General features: G+C 37.7%; 1 protein-coding gene across 1 annotated transcript in view; it reads left to right on the top strand.

The window, feature by feature from the left end:
* Positions 1-16,855, top strand: part of TMPRSS15 (transmembrane serine protease 15) — a 156,076-nt gene that overhangs the window by 21,855 nt on the left and 117,366 nt on the right. The window contains exon 7 of the mRNA XM_042230017.2: positions 10,286-10,417. Coding sequence (XP_042085951.1) covers positions 10,286-10,417 — 132 coding nt within the window. The remainder of the gene's footprint in view (positions 1-10,285; positions 10,418-16,855) is intronic.

A 16,855-nucleotide genomic window follows, 5' to 3' on the forward strand; every position in this document is an offset into this window, starting at 1 on the left:
TGAATAATGACCAATTCACTTAATCTAAAATCTAAATAACTTTATATATTTTAAGAAACATTTCTATAACTTTACAAGTCAGCAACAAATACCAAAGTTAGTGCTGTGTTTTCTATTTACCTGTTTATTGATTCACTGAGTGATTCATACAACCCACAGTTATTGAGGACCTCTTTGGTGTATAAAATGCCCTAAGGGAAATATGTGGGAAGACATAGAAGAAAAAAAAGTGCTAGAGCAAAAAGTCTTTGGACTTAAATTTTCCTTCTTACTCTCTTGAAGACAAGCCCACCAAAAATATGAAAAGTGACTGAACAATATGCCCAGTTTCTTGCAAGACTTTTGATCCTATCCAGAATGCCCATAAGGCATCTGCCCACACCAAAATGGTCCTTGATAATTTGGTCCTGTCCAGAATTATTTGAAGGACTTCCCTGGAGGTGCAGAGGTTAAGGATCTGCCTGCCAATGCAGGGAGCATGGGTTCAATCCCTGGTCCAGGACGATTCCACGTGTTGCAAGGCAACTACACATGCACCGCAACTACTGAGCCCATGTGCCCTAGAGCCCACTTGCTCTGCAACAAGAGAAGCCGCCACACTCAAGCAGAGAGATGCTCACGCTCACTGCAACTAGAGAAGGCCCACATGCAGCGACAAAAACCCAGCTCACCCAAAATACATTAAGAAACAAAAAAGCAAACAACAACAAAACCCAAGCCATTTGAATGGAACAGATATGCTCTTGGACACTTTTTGTTATTACTTAGTCACTCAGTTGTGTCTGACTCTTTTGTGACCCCTTTTACTGTAATCTGCCAAGGATCCTCTGTCCAGGGATACTTTAGATAGGAGCAAATTTTAAGGAGCTTTTGGAATGGATCAAGTGTTTAAGATCCAAATGTCTTATGGACCAAAATATCCCACAAACCAAATGTATTATGACATTTTACGTGCTATGTACACACACACATCGTTGCTCAGTTGTGTCTATTTATGACCCTGTGGACTATAGCCCACCAGGCTCCTCTCTCCATGGGGTTTTCCAGACAAGAATACTGAAGGGGTACCCATTCCTTTCTCCAGAGGTCCTCTTGACCCAGGGATCAAACTCAGGTCTTATGCATTGCAGGTGGATTCTTTATCTTCTGAACCACCAGAGAAGCTGGGTAGGATCAAACTTTGGCTAACAGCCCAGCTTCTGGCAAAAGGATATGGTGAAAGGGAAACACAGAGTGTGAGGGTAATACTTGACCAGCACTTTTCTTTCCCAGAGAGTGGAACAGAAATCTTTCTAACCTGTAAACTATAAGAATGGAATCAGTACATATTTATTTATATCTTTCACATTTTACATGAACAGTTGATAATCATAATAAAGACCAAAAAGTAACATATAATTTTCAAACATTGAAAGTGTGTAGGTGAATCCACCTTAACTATTTCCACCCATTACTGTCACATAACGTTTGGTAAGCCACCTAGTTCTTGAACTTTGTATTTATTATCTGAAAGACAAAGATTTAAATATATGTCTTAAAGAGCAGTCATGAAGAAAGGAAATAATACAGATACCAATTCATGATTGGCATAAAGGAGGGCCACAACAACAGCAACAAAAAAAAGCAAGTTGTATACTTTTTGAAAAAGATCTTTTAAAAACTAGACTAAGGTTAAAACAAGATTGTTGTATTCAGTAGTGCTCTTTTTAATCTGATTATTTCTTTGTCCTCAAAAACTCCATTTCCAAAGCTTTCCTATTATTGGCGACCATATTGAATTACCTTACTCAATCCTGAAGAATTCTCATAATGTAAGTAGGTGGTAAAATATCACATTCCCTCTTTTACTAGATCCATGAGTCCCCAGTCACCATTCATTCCTATTCATTCCTCTCACACAGCAAGATACTCTAGATTTATAGAGGGGAACGGGGCAATTAAACTTCAAAACCACAGTTTCCAAGCAGTAATTTATTATGAATATGGCTTTCAGGGATGTTAAGTTTATTCTCATTTTTATACGCCTGGAAGACAGAGTTTGAGAAAAATCAACAAATGCATGCACCATATACCTGGCATTAGTACTATTATAAATTCTGCCAAAGAGAATTTTTATTCGATAGTGGGTACAAAGTCCATGAGGATTATGTTCTATTGTTCAACTGCCTTTGTTGCCAATTACCGTAAAGTTTTACTAACCCATTCAAAAGAGTAAAGGGAGAGATGGGAACTAAGGTTGCATTACACCGATTGATTTCTAGCTGTTGCAGTGTGCCCAAGAGGGGCTCTTTTGCGCAATTGTTCAAATGCTTGAAGGGTTTCTAGAATACAGCTTGTTCTACTCTTTTGTTGCTTACTGGGCAGGCAATGATTGCAGAAAAACAAGATTAACTATCATGGGCTTTCTCAGTCTCAACAAAATGTAATTTTCTATAGTTCCACCACGTGGAGGGGTTTGAGGATGGAAGGAAAAGAACTGGCTAATTTAGTAAAGAATGTGAAATTGGTTCAAGAGAATTTAAGGCAGAATTATACTCTTCAATTGAATTGATTGTCCCAGGACTCAGAAACAGGCACTGCAACCAACACCAAATGTTTTTTCACTTCAAGTATTTGTTTTCTCTGCATCTGAGAAAACAACATATATATACTGCTAAGCACTCTCCTCTAATTTAAGACACTCCTACACAAATAATAACAGAACCATTAAAGTATTTTCCTACTTTAATTTCATCTGAATTGAACAGCCACAGTCTTGCTAAAATAATTAAATTTGTTCTTTTAAAGTAGAGGAGAATTTCTGTAAAGTGATATTTCCCAAACACAGTTCAGTGAAATGAACTTGGTCTCTTAAAGCAGGCATTCATGCATTCAGATTCTGATTTCATTACTAAGTAAGCTATTAAATCTTGGATTTAATTTGTCTCATATTTGGTCACCAAGGATTATTACACCTATTTTTAGGGAAAATAAAAATCAGGGTGGGATGATTTGGGAGAATGTCATTGAAACATGTATAATATGATATATGAAATGAATCACCAGTCCAGGCTTGATGCATGATACCGGATGCTTGGGGCTGGTGCACTGGGATGGCCCAGAGGGATGGTACGGGGAGGGAGGAGAGAGGGAGGTTCAGGATGGGGAACACGTGTACACCCGTGGCAGATTCATGTTGATGTATGGCAAAACCAATACAATGTTGTAAAGTAATTAACCTCTAATTAAAATAAATAAATTTATATTAAAAAAATTTTAATTCAATTACAAAAAAATCTAATATTTCCCAAATATGATTTTCAAATTACTGTCTTGTATGTAATACTTCTTATAACTGGTTTGGTTTCAGTCTTTTTTTTCTCCACAATGCTTAGTCCAGAGTCTGCACGAGAGATTCCTCACCTCAAGTCACTGGACAGTGTTATGACCGTGGATTACTCTGAAGTAATCACATTTGAGTGTATACTGAATCCTTCATGATACAAATATAAATAGATGATAAAGCCTTCAATTTGCAGAATTACAAATAATACTAATTTATGGTGGGTTTCCATATTATGCCAAAAATTAATATCCTGAAGATTAAAATGGCATATAACATAAAAATATGCTAATCTTTTTTCCACTCAAGAAAACAGCAACTAATATTTAGACAATTTGAACAGATCTTAATAAACAGAATCAATTATTATTTTTGTACACATTTCCTTAAATAGAAATCCTTAACTGTTTTGTTAAATAGTCCTCAAAAGAATCACAGTAGAGATTCCCAAGAAAAAGAGATGTACTAAAGTAAAAACTAGTAGGTGAAATGGCAAACTAAGCAGTCCAGTCAAAGAACTCTAGTTTTAAGAATGGAAGGTTACTTTAAAAACTGGCATCTGGCTAATTTCTGCAGCAGTTAATGTTTTAATCAATGGCTTTGTTGGAAATGGACATCATACCTGTGTATGTAAGATGAGAGGGAGACAGAACACTAGGTAAAAATAAAATCTGATAAAATCCTAAAACATACTTTCTTTATATAAGAAGACTATATTCATAGTTTCTTTTTTTTAATTAACTTATTTATTTATTTTACTTTACAATATTGTATTGGTTTTGCCATACATCAACATAAATCTGCCATGGGTGTACACGTGTTCCTCATCCTGAATGCCCCTCCCACGTCCTTCCCCATCCCATCCCTCTGGGTCATCCCAGTGCACCAGCCCCAAGCATCCTGTATCATGCATTGAACCTGGACTGGCGATTCATTCCACATATGATAATTCATGTTTCAATGCCATTCTCCCGTATCATCCCACCCTCTCCCTCTCCCACAGAGTCCAAAAGACTGTTCAATACATCTGTGCCTCTTTTGCTGTCTTGCATGCAGGGTTATCATTACCATCTTTCTAAATTCCATATATATGCATTAGTGTACTATATTGGTGTTTTCCTTTCTGGCTTACTTCACTCTGTATAATAGGCTCCAGTTTCATCCACCTCATTAGAACTGATTCAAATGTATTCTTTTAATGGCTGAGTAATACTCCCTTGTGTATATGTATCACAGCTTTCTTATCCATTCGTCTGCTGATGGACATCTAGGTTGCTTCCATGTCCTGGCTATTATAAACAGTGCTGCGATGAACATTGGGGTATACGTGTCTCTTTCAATTCTGGCTTTAAATTAGAGGAATTTCTCTTTATTCATGGACCAAGACATATGAAGGGTGCTTATACAACAGAATATGGAGATATCAAGAGTACAATCTAAACAAGAGTGTAATATTTCCACCTTCATATCTAAATATTTCAAACTAGAGTCATTTACTAATCCCACCAGCTGTTTCTCTGATAATGCCTATTGTGATTAATGAACACTGGTATTTCATGACCACTCCAAAGTGCATCTACCATTCTGAGCATCCTTTTCTCCACCTCCCTCCAGCCAGGAGCATATCTGGCCACTAAAGCTCATCAATCCTACTTGTAAAATAGCATTTGAAATATATCCCCATCTCCCCTGCTAGTGCAAGAGTTCCAACTCTCATCAACTTTCACCTTGAATGTTGAAATGGTTGCTCAGTTGGTAGCAGAATTGTCTTTATGAAACATGGACTGGTCATATCACATATATATGTTAAATTTTTCAATACTGTTATTTACAAAAATATTTTAATATGTTAAAATGATTTGTAAAATGTCCCCCAGAATTTGACTAAACTCCCTTCCTGCCATAGTTTCAGTAAGCATCCCAACATCTAGATACGTTAGATGCCTCTGCTTTCCCTATAGTAATGTGACCTCTCTTCATTGTGCATTTATTTCTAAACATCTTTCAAATTTTAATTTATATGAAGATGTTTTCAATCTCAGACTCAGAAGGAAGATACTCCATGGCATAGCCCAGTTTTGATGTTCCCACATCACTTTTTTCTACCTCATTTACAAAATTTGCTAGCCAATGAATCAGTTGCCCACTAAACTCCAAACTCCATAAAAAAGTCATCCTATTATTTCTATCCCTTAAAAAGCCATGATGCAAATAAATAGGAAATAAATACTTGTAAAGTGAATGAATAATCATTAATGAGATAAAATGTTTCAAGGGGTATCTCTTGACAGTGTGGTTTTGAAGTTCAATCTATAAATTTCAATTAGCAATAGACAAAGATATGAAACGTCAGTAAGTGAAGTTTCCATAGAAAGCATTAGATCAGACAAAATCATAAAGTCTCTAGTTAAATGCCGAAATCTATTCTTATAGACGCTGAATACCTAGAACTCCTTCAACCACTGTTTAAAAGAGACAGTTACTACAGTGATGTCTTTTTTCTCATTATTTTTTATCAAGAATTTTTTGAATACTATCAACATGACACCTCTTATGGATTAGGGGCTCAATAATTAAGAACTCTTGATGAATATCTCATATGTGTCATAATATACAAGTTTATTTAATATATTTTAAAAAATTTTTTTCTCTTAAATGGGAGTATTTTAGCACTTGGAAATGATTCAGCTTTATCCTGTCCTATTTTAGATGTTAGGTGATCCATAAATTTCCCAAAGGTTTATATCTATTTTAATTACAATTATAAAAGACCAATTTAGTTGTATTTATATCCAGCATCTCTGTCTATAATGTTCTCAATTAAATATTATCTTAGCAGATTTATTAACAGAAGCACTTTCCCCAATTTATTTCTTGAAGCCTAAGAGAAATTTCAGAATCAAATCTATTTTTAAAACCCAGCAGATGGCAGTACAATGCTGGCTTTAAGATTAAGGCCAATAACAAAAAGAAAAAAAAAAATGCTATTGAGCTTAAAGATTTTCCAAAAACTTTAAATTTTCGTTGTTATTCTAATCATAAAGAAACATATTGAAATTATCACATGGCTCAAAAAATTAAAAACATATGTGGTTACCCAGTGGTCATATATTATTAGGATTGCACCTAAATTTTCCAAGTCGATTTCTAGAAGGAAAATGTTTCTCAGTCCATTTCTATATTTAGCAATGTGGAAAGAAGCAGGTGAAGGACAAGACAGGCTAAGAGGTACAAATTTATCAGATCCTGGTCAGAGTATGACATGGAATCCTTCTGGGGGATGTTTGCAACTTTCCTCCTAAGAAACCCTGACCCAAGAAGCAAGGAGATAATGAGCAGAAGACAACCATTGGGTTTTCTTGTTCAATGTACTGTGGACTTTAAGTTTCATTTTACTATAAAATAGTTTTCATTGTTCTGCAGGATACAAACCTTAACTTCAACCACTATATTTTCAGATCATAAGTTTATAAGTAAATGAAGTGGCTATTAGATACTGTAGATGATGAGATATGCATTGTAGCAAATTGCCCCACATTACACTTAACAATCCTAGGAGCTGTAAATATTGGGGACCAAATAATGCTCCAAACTGTAGCATTCATTTATTAAGATTAAAAATCAACAAAGTAGGGACTTCCCTGATGGCTTAGTGGTAAAGAATCTGCCTGCCAATCCAGGAGATACAGGTTTGGTCCCTGATCCAGGAAGATCCAACATGCCTCAGGCAATTAAGCCCATGCCCCACAGATACTGACTCTGTGTTCTAGAGCCTGGGAGCCAGAACAACTGAAGTCCACATGCCTGAAAGCCCATCCCTCCCTCCACAACAAGAAAAGCCACCTCAATGAGAAGCGTGCACACTGCAACTAGAGAGTGGCTGCACTTGCCACAACTAAAGAAAGCCTGTGCAGCAACAAAGACCCAGCACACACAACCAAAAGCAAATGAATAAATAGACAATCTTCTTTAAAAATCAACAAAGTAAGCATCATATTTATTTATTTATTTATTTTTAGTTTTTTATTTTTAAATTTTAAAATCTTTAATTCTTACATGCGTTCCCAAACATGAACCCCCCTCCCACCTCCCTCCCCATTACATCTCTCTGGGTCATCCCCATGCACCAGCCCCAAGCATGTTGTATCCTGCATCAGACATAGACTGGCGATTCAATTCTTACATGATAGTATACATGTTAGAATGCCATCTACAAAGAAATATGTATCATTTCTTCAAAATTTAAAACTGTAAGATCAATTCATTAAATGAAATAAATATTTTGGGGAGAAGTTAAAATAATTATAAATAAGCATATACTTACTTGGGCTTCCGTTGTGGCTCAGCTGGTAAAGAATCCACCTGTAATGCGGGAGAGCTCGGTTTAATCCCTGGGTTGGGAAGATTCCCTGAAGAAGGAAAAGGCTACCCATTCAAGAATGTTGGTCAGGAGAATTCCATGGACTGTATAGCCCATGTGTCTGCAAAGAGTCAGACACAACTGAGTGACTTTCACTTTCAATTTCAATATCAGTTCACCTCAGTTCAGTCGCTCAGTCGTGTCCGACTCTTTGCGACCCCGTGAATCGCAGCACGCCAGGCCTCCCTGTCCATCACCAACTCCCAGAGTTCACTCAGACTCACGTCCATCAAGTCCTTGATGCCATCCAGTCATCTCGTCCTCTGTCGTCCCCTTCTCCTCCTGCCCCCAATCCCTCCCAACATCAGAGTCTTTTTCAATGAGTCAACTCTTTGCATGAAGTGGCCAAAGTACTGGAGTTTCAGCTTCACCATCATTCCTTCCAAAGAACACCCAGGGCTGATCTTCAGAATGGACTGGTTGGAACTCTTGCAGTCCAAGGGACTCTCAAGAGTCTTCTCCAACACCACAGTTCAAAAGCATCAATTCTTTGGTGCTCAGCCTTCTTCACAGTCGAACTCTCACATCCATACATGACCACAGGAAAAACAACAGCCTTGACTAGACGGACCTTAGTCGGCAAAGTAATGTCTCAGCTTTTGATATGCTATCTAGGTTGGTCATAACTTTTCTTCTGAGGAGGAAGCGTCTTTTAATTTCATGGTTGCAGTCACCATCTGCAGTGATTTTGGAGCCCCAAAAAATAAAGTCTGACACTGTTTCCACTGTTTCCCTATCAATTTCCCATGTAGTGATGGGACCGGATGCCACAATCTTCGTTTTCTGAATGACGAGCTTTAGGCCAACTTTTTCACTCTCCACTTTCACTTTCATCAAGAGGCTTTTTAGTTCCTCTTCACTTTCTGCCATAAGGGTGGTGTCATCTGCATATCTGAGGTTATTGGTATTTCTCCTGGCAATCTTGATTCCAGCTTGTGTTTCTTCCAGTCCAGCATTTCTCATGATGTACTCTGCATAGAAATCAAATAAGCAGGGGGACAATATACAGCCTTGACGCACTCCTTTTCCTATTTGGAACCAGTCTGTTGTTCCATGTCCAGTTCTAACTGTTGCTTCCTGACCTGCATATAGATTTCCCAAGAGGCAGGTCAGGTGGTCTGTATTCCCATCTCTCTCAGAATTTTCCACAGTTTATTGTGACCCACACAGTCAAAGGCTTTGGCAAAGCCAATAAAGCAGAAATAGATGTTTTTCTGGAATTTTCTTGCTTTTTCCATGATCCAGCAGATGTTGGCAATTTGATCTCTGGTTCCTCTGCCTTTTCTAAAACCAGCTTGAACATCAGGAAATTCACAGTTCACGTATTGCTGAAGCCTGGCTTGGAGAATTTTTAGCATCACTTTACAAGCATGTGAGATGAGTGCAACTGGGCAATAGTTTGAGCATTCTTTGGCATTGCCTTTCTTTGGGATTGGAATGAAAACTGACCTTTTCCAGTCCTGTGGCCATTGCTGACTTTTCCAAATTTGCTGGCATATGGAGTGCAGCACTTTAACAGCATCATCTTTCAGGATTTGAAATAGCTCAACTGGAATTCCATCACCTCCATGAGCTTTGTTCGTAGTGATGCTTTCTAAGGCCCACTTGACTTTACATTCCAGGATGTCTGGCTCTAGATGAGTGATCACACCATCGTGATTATCTGGGTAGTGAAGATCTTTTTTGTATAGTTCTTCTGTGTATCCTTGCCACCTCTTCTTAATATCTTCTGCTTCTGTTAGGTCCATACCATTTCTGTCCTTTATCTAGCCCATCTTTACATGAAATATTCCCTTGGTATCTCTAATTTTCTTGAAGAGATCTCTAGTGTTTCCCATTCTGTTCTTTTCCTCTATTTTTTTGCATTTTTCTCTGAGGAAGGCTTTCTTATCTCTTCTTGCTATTCTTTGGAACTTTGCATTCAGATGCTTATATCTTTCCTTTTCTCCTTTGCTTTTCACTTCTCTTCTTTTCACAGCTATTTGTAAGGCCTCCCGAGACAGCCATTTTGCTTTCTTGCATTTTTTTTCCGTGGGGATGGTCTTGATCCCTGTCTCCTGTACAATGTCATGAACCTCATTCACTCTATCAATCAGATCTAGGCCCTTAAATCTATTTCTCACTTCCACTGTATGATCATAAGGGATTTGATTTTGGTCATACCTGAATGGTCTAGTGGTCTTCCCTACTTTCTTCTATTTAAGTCTGAATTTGGTAATAAGGAGTTCATGATCTGAGCCACAGTCAGCTCCGGGTCTTGTTTTTGTTGACTGTATGTAGCTTCTCCATCTTTGGCTGCAAAGAATATAATCAATCTGATTTCGGTTTTGACCATCTGGTGATGTCCATGTGTAGAGTCTTCTCTTGTGTTGTTGGAAGAGGGTGTTTGCTATGACCAGTGCATTTTCTTGGCAAAACTCTATTAGTCTTTGCCCTGCTTCATTCCACATTCCAAGGCCAAATTTGCTTTCAAGTATATACTTACCTAAATGACAAAGAATACATCATAACCTTTAAATTCAATCTTTTTTTTTTTTTTTAAGGAAATGTCTCAATAGAGTGCCCACCTGATTCAAGGCTGTGTGGTGATGCTCTAAAGTGCATAGCAATTGATTTATTTTGTGATGGAGAATTAAACTGTCCAGATGGCTCTGATGAAGACAATAAAACTTGTGGTAAGTGGTTAACTTCCCTTCCTCACTGTGTCCACACACACACACACCCCTCAGGTACCAGAAATTACTGGAGATTGAGATACACCCTTAGTCATGTTTATGATTTAAGACAAAAACATAAAAGTAATCATATTAATATTCTTAAACTTTATCTTGTTACATTAAACCTATTTTAGTTAAACAGAATTCCATTTGACAAGTATAGAAAGAATGCTGTGGTTAATAATATCTGAAAGAAGAAAATGACCTTATATTTCATCCATTATTAAATTGCTGTGAACTATTATGAATTTGAATGTTTTTCACCGTCATATCATAATACAGATCACTTTACTTTTGCCATGTTATCAGTCTTTAACTCAGGAATCATCACTCCTTAATTCAAATTGATGCCTTTATTCAACTTTTGGCAAAGAAACAAAAAGTAGGAAAAAAGTGTACTTGAGTTGTAGTTCTGTGAGTAAAGGAAATCAGTTAAGAATAAGATCTTCATGTCTGTTAAACTAAATATCTGTTTTATTTTGTTTTTGTAAATACTGGCATTTGTTTAGAGTGCTAATAGTTTTTTTAATCATTATTATTACTGTTAACACTTAAGTAGCACTTACTAAATGCCAAACATAGCTGCAATTTAAACATGTAACTTAAATATGCAATTTAAACATATTTCTTTTTTGGCTTATTTCTTCATTTTATTGCCTGTGTAATATAATGTATACACAATTGCTAAGTAATGTGAGGAACTACTTGAACAATTCTAACCTACAATTTTTTCTTGAAAAATTAAATAGCAGGAATTGAGCAATTTTTTGGTATAGTTTATAATCAGTTTAAAAATTGACCATGAGCACAGTTAGTTCCCGAAATGTGTAAAGGCTTTGGTTACAATTTACTTCACTTTACTTTTTATACTTTGCTCTTCTTTCTGATATTAATTTAAGACAAATGCTCGAATACCAACTGAAGTTTTAAATATTGCCTATCCACTCAGGACATACTTGAAAAGATAGGCAGTTGGTCTGTTTCCCAGAACCAACTCAAAAACCAGCAACTTGACTAAAGTGTCCTCAACTAAGCACTCCTAGTTCAAATGTTCTTGGATGAAATTCAAACTTCAAAGTTTAACTGCATACTTTGAAGTGCACTCAGAGCATACTGGAAGAAAGTGCAGGCTACAGAATATTTTTTAATCTATCTTCTATAACTAAATTACTCAAAGAAGAAGAAAGCAATGTCTTTGTTTGCTATGATTTTCAGGAAGTTTTCAAAACCTTTTCAGTGGGAATGTGATACAAGTGCGCCATCATGAGGTAGTAGAGGTGATGTTCCCCCAATTTATATTTCAAATATTATGTGTATCAAAGTGAGCCACATACCTTTAAGTCTATATGGTGATGATCACTAACTGTACATGGGGAGAAATATCTAAGATGTATAATCAGAAAATGAACCATAACTATTGTGTGCTCTCTACTGTTACAGGTTTTATAATTTTCATAACAAATTAGTATCCATGCATATCAAATAATAACCATAGAAATATACTGTATGTGGCAATTTGTCCTGAAGTAAGTTATAAGGCCATGAATTATATTTCTGAGTCACTATAAATGCATGACATGAACTTCAGTATGAGAACTGAATTCTGTAATTATGATTATGTGTTTGTATTAAATATATAACCAAACTGCATCATTTTCAATATCATGAAGATTTTGTGTTAATTGAATCTTACTATCAATTCACCATCCAAGTGATTAACTTTCTGAAGCCTATAGATCCTTGTCTGTCATCTTTCTTGATTCTCTTTATTATTTGCACTTTAAAGTTAGCATTGTATCTTTTTTTTTTTTTTTGCAAAAATAATATAAAGTCTTTGTGGAATAAAGAAGAGAAAAAAATCAATCAACTACTCTATCTTTATCCAGGATTTACAGTCATATAGGTTATTTTATTCATTATTTGGCTTCCCTGGTGGCTCAGATGGTAAAGAATCCACTCACAATGCAGGAGATCCCAGGTTTATATACTTGGTCAGATGCCTGAGTTGGGAAGATCCCTTGGAAGAGGAAATAGCAGCCCACTCCTATATTCTTGCCTGGAGAGTTCCATTGCCAAAGGAGCCTGGTAGGCCACAGTCCATGGGGTCACAAAACATTGGACATGACTTAGCAACTAGCACTTTCACTCTCATACTTTCATTCATTACTTAATCATAAATGATTGTGAGTATCTCACCTCAGCCCCGCCTCAAACTTGTGCTCAAATTGTAGCACAATTTCTAGAAGAAAGCCCTGTCCATCAATTTACATTCACTGAAAGATGATTTTGGAGAAGGAAATGGCAACCCACTCCAATGTTCTTGCCTGGAGAATCCCAGGGACGGGGGAGCCTGGTGGGCTGCCGTCTAGGGGGTCGCACAGAGTCGGACACAACTGAAGTGACTTAGCAGCAGCGAAGATGATCTTAAGAGAACTATCTGTGTAAAACTGACCTATGCTCTCACTTCTCTCCCTTATTCCTCCAGCTGTGAGCTCTAATTCTAGTCGGTGTTATTAATAGAGTCATATTAATGTTAAATTCCTAAACAGCTTCCTTTTTAGGCTTTAGTTATTTAGGTTTTCACAACTTATAGCTGACGATAGCAGAACCAAGATTTCTTTAAATTGTTTTTTTCTTCTGATGAGGATTGCATCAGCAGGAAAGTTCACTTTTTAGCTGACCTGTGAGAAAAAAAGTGCTGACCCACACCCTTCAGGCCAATGTTCAGGCCTATTTTGGAAGCTGGCAAGTGTCTCCATAGGTTGTTTGTCTGTCTCATATGTACATGCAAAATAGACTTGGGTGGATGGGCAGAGATCATGTTTGATTTGTGTGTGTGTGTGTGTGTGTGTGTGTGTGTGTGTGTGTGAGATAGTCCCTCAGTTATGCCTAACTCTTTACTACGCTATAGACTGTAGCCTGCCAGGCTCTTCTGTCCCTGGAATTCTCCAGGAAAGAATAATACTGGAGTGGTCTGTCACGCCCTTTTCCAGTTTGATGTATATTCCTGGAGAATTCAGTGTACTGAGCAAACACACTATTAAAAAATAATGAGCCAGCAGAGGGAGCTCTCAGTGGGTCCTAAGAACACACCTATATGAATCCCATTCCATTATAGTCAATTTTGGATATTGCAATAGAATAGCTGATAGTATAATATTGGACAGGTTCATTTATCTCCCACCGAGAGTTTTTTCCTAGCACCACACTAGAAAGCACTTAGTAGTCTAAAAAACTATAATTCTGAATACTTAGTAATCGTACTCAGCCATGGCTGGGTTATATCTGTTTTTCCAGAAGTATGCCCTGCTCCATGTCTTATGTAACATTCAGTTCACTTCAGTTGCTCAGTCATGTCCGACTCTGAGCCCCATAGACTGCAGCTTGCCAGGCTTCTCTGTCCATCACCAACTCCCAGGGCTTGCTCAAACCCATGTCCATTGAGTCAGTGATGCCATCCAACCATCTCATCCTCTGTCGTCCCCTTCTCCTCCTGCCTTCAGTCTTTCCCAGCATCAGGGTCTTTTCTAAAGAGTCAGTTCTTCACATCAGGTGGCCAAAGTACTGGGGCTTCAGCTTCCACATCAGCCCTTCCAATAAGTATTCCTGACCGATTTCCTTTAGGATGGACTGCTTGGATCTCCTTGCAGTCCAAGTGACTCTCAAGAGTCTTCTCCAACACCACTGTTCAAAAGCATCAATTCTTTGGTGCACAGCTTTCTTTATAGTCCAACTCTCACATCCAGACATGACTACTGGGAAAACCACAGCTTTGACTAGATAGACCTTTGTTGGCAAAGTGATGTCTCTGCTTTTTAAGATGCTGTCTAGGTTTGTCATAGCTGTTATAAGTAGTTCAATACTATTGTAACTTTATTTTAAATGCCTTCAGGAATGTTCTTCTTAATCTTTTCTCAAATGCAGAAATTCCCACAGTTCCTTTAGAGTATAAATTGATCTATAGATTATCCATTTCCACTAAAACTCAGCAACTTCATAGAAAACTGAACACACAAACTGATCATGTCCTTAAGGGCAAACTAAATATTATGAAAGAGGAGAGTGAAAGAGCTGGCTTAAAACTCAACATTCAAAAAAACAAAGATCATGGCATCTGGTCCTGTCACTTCATGGCAAATAGATGGGGAAACAATGGAAACAGTTACAGACTTTATTTTCTTGGACTCCAAAATTATTGTGGACAGTGACTGCAGACATGAAATTCAAAGATGCTTGCTCCTTGGAAAGAAAGCTGTGACAAACCTGAAGAGCATATTAAAAAAAAAAAAAAAAGGCATCACTATACTGACAAAGGTCTGTCTAGTCCAAGCTATAGTTTTTCCAGTAGTCATGTATGGATGTGAGAGTTGGACCCTAAAGAAGGCTGAACACTGAAGAATTGATACTTTTGAACTGTGATGTTGGAGAAGAATGTTGCGAGCCCCCTTGGACTGCGAGGAGATCAAACCAGTCAATTCTAAAGGAAACTAGTCCTGAATATTCATTTGAAGGACTGATACTGAAGCTGAAACTCCAATACTTTGGCCGCCTGATGCGAAGAAATGACTCGTTGGAAAAGACTCTGATGCCAGGAAAGATTGAAAGAGGGAGGAGAAGGGGACAACAGAGGATGAGATGGTTGGATGGCATCACCAACTCAGTGGACATGAGTTTGAGCAAGCTCTAGGAGATAGTAAAGGACAGGGAAGGCTGGTGTGCTGCAGTCCCTGGGGTTGAAAGAGTCGGATACGACTTAGTGACTGAACAACAAAAAATACTATGATAAATAATCTTAACAATATAAGAAAATTACAATTTATCACTGACGCTATAATTCAAGGAAGATGGCAAGAAGCTGTGCTCTGAAGCATTCAGGATTCCAGTGCCTCCACCATACCTTCTGAGCCAAGTTCTCCCCTGGATTCTTTGCAATCTGCTGACAGACAATGGAAGAATGTTAGAGAAGATCTTTTCAGAAATCATATCTGGAAATAAATACAATCATTTCCACCATAGTTTATTAACCAGACTATGTCATGTGACCCATGTGGAGGTATTCCATCTAGTCATGAACCTAGAAAGGGACTGAGTAAAGGTATAACAGACATACAACCATCTTTGCCAACACGGACATAATTCAGTGTTTTTTGAAGTTTATTAATCCCGTTGTGCAGCCCAAAGCTGTTGATACCTTTCCCCACAAGTATGTAGTGATTGGACGAGGCTGCTGCTGCTGCTAAGTCGCTTCAGTCTTGTCTGACTCTGTGCGACCCCTAGACGGCAGCCCACCAGGCTCCACCATCCCTGGGATTCTCCAGGCAAGAACACTGGAGTGGGTTGCCATTTCCTTCTCCAATGCATGAAAGTGAAAGTGAAAATTGAAAGCGAAGTCAGTTGTGTCCGACTCTTAGCAACCCCATGGACTGCAGCCTACCAGGCTCCTCAGTCCATTGGATTTTTCAGACAAGAGTACTGGAGTGGGTTGCCATTGCCTTCTCCAATGCATGAAAGTGAAAGTGAAAATTGAAAGCGAAGTCAGTTGTGTCTGACTCTTAGCAACCCCATGGACTGCAGCCTACCAGGCTCCTCAGTCCATTGGATTTTTCAGACAAGAGTACTGGAGTGGGTTGCCATTGCCTTCTCCAGAGTGGATGAGGAGGATTACTAAAATGTTATCATCTTTGCAAATAGGATTTATACATTCTAAAACTGGTCTTATTTTGTTCCCTTTTTTACTCCATATTTGTTTTTCTTTGTATTTCTCCTGTTTGTTGTGAAGTGCTATTGCAAATGTGATCTATATTATAATTTTAAAAACACTGGATTGATGAAATTCTTTTAATTTCATTTCCTCTTTCATTTATAATCTCTCTCTCTCTCTCTCTCTCTCTCTCTCACACACACACACACACACACACATGCACACACACGCACCCCTGCTTTTCAACTCTAAGAGATTTGAGTGATATCATTATGATAGCTTTATATATTGTGATATTAAGATAATATTAGGTATTGGGTCAGACTGCCTGTCTTTGAATTGTTGCTTATAAGCTGAGAGAACTTATGCTACTTACTTAACCCTCTGAACCTCAGTTTCCCCACCTAAAACATCATACGTTTGTGGTGAAGAGAACACTAGTAATACTTATATAGTGACCTTAGGGCAAGGCCATTACATAAGAAATACTCCACCAATGCTAGAAGCTGTTATTTTACTGCTGGTAGGATTAACTGCTTTTCCTCACTGAGTTCGTGACTATTATAGTTTAAATATAAACTATTTACAATAGCAGTGGATTTTCATGCATTGCCAATAATCTTGGAGTCCACATGTTTCTTTACAAATTGTGATTAAAAGGCTCCATATATCATTTAAAATACAAGCAGACGTTA

This window comes from Ovis aries, chromosome 1 (genome assembly GCF_016772045.2).
Source record: "Ovis aries strain OAR_USU_Benz2616 breed Rambouillet chromosome 1, ARS-UI_Ramb_v3.0, whole genome shotgun sequence".
Lineage (NCBI taxonomy): Eukaryota > Metazoa > Chordata > Mammalia > Artiodactyla > Bovidae > Ovis > Ovis aries.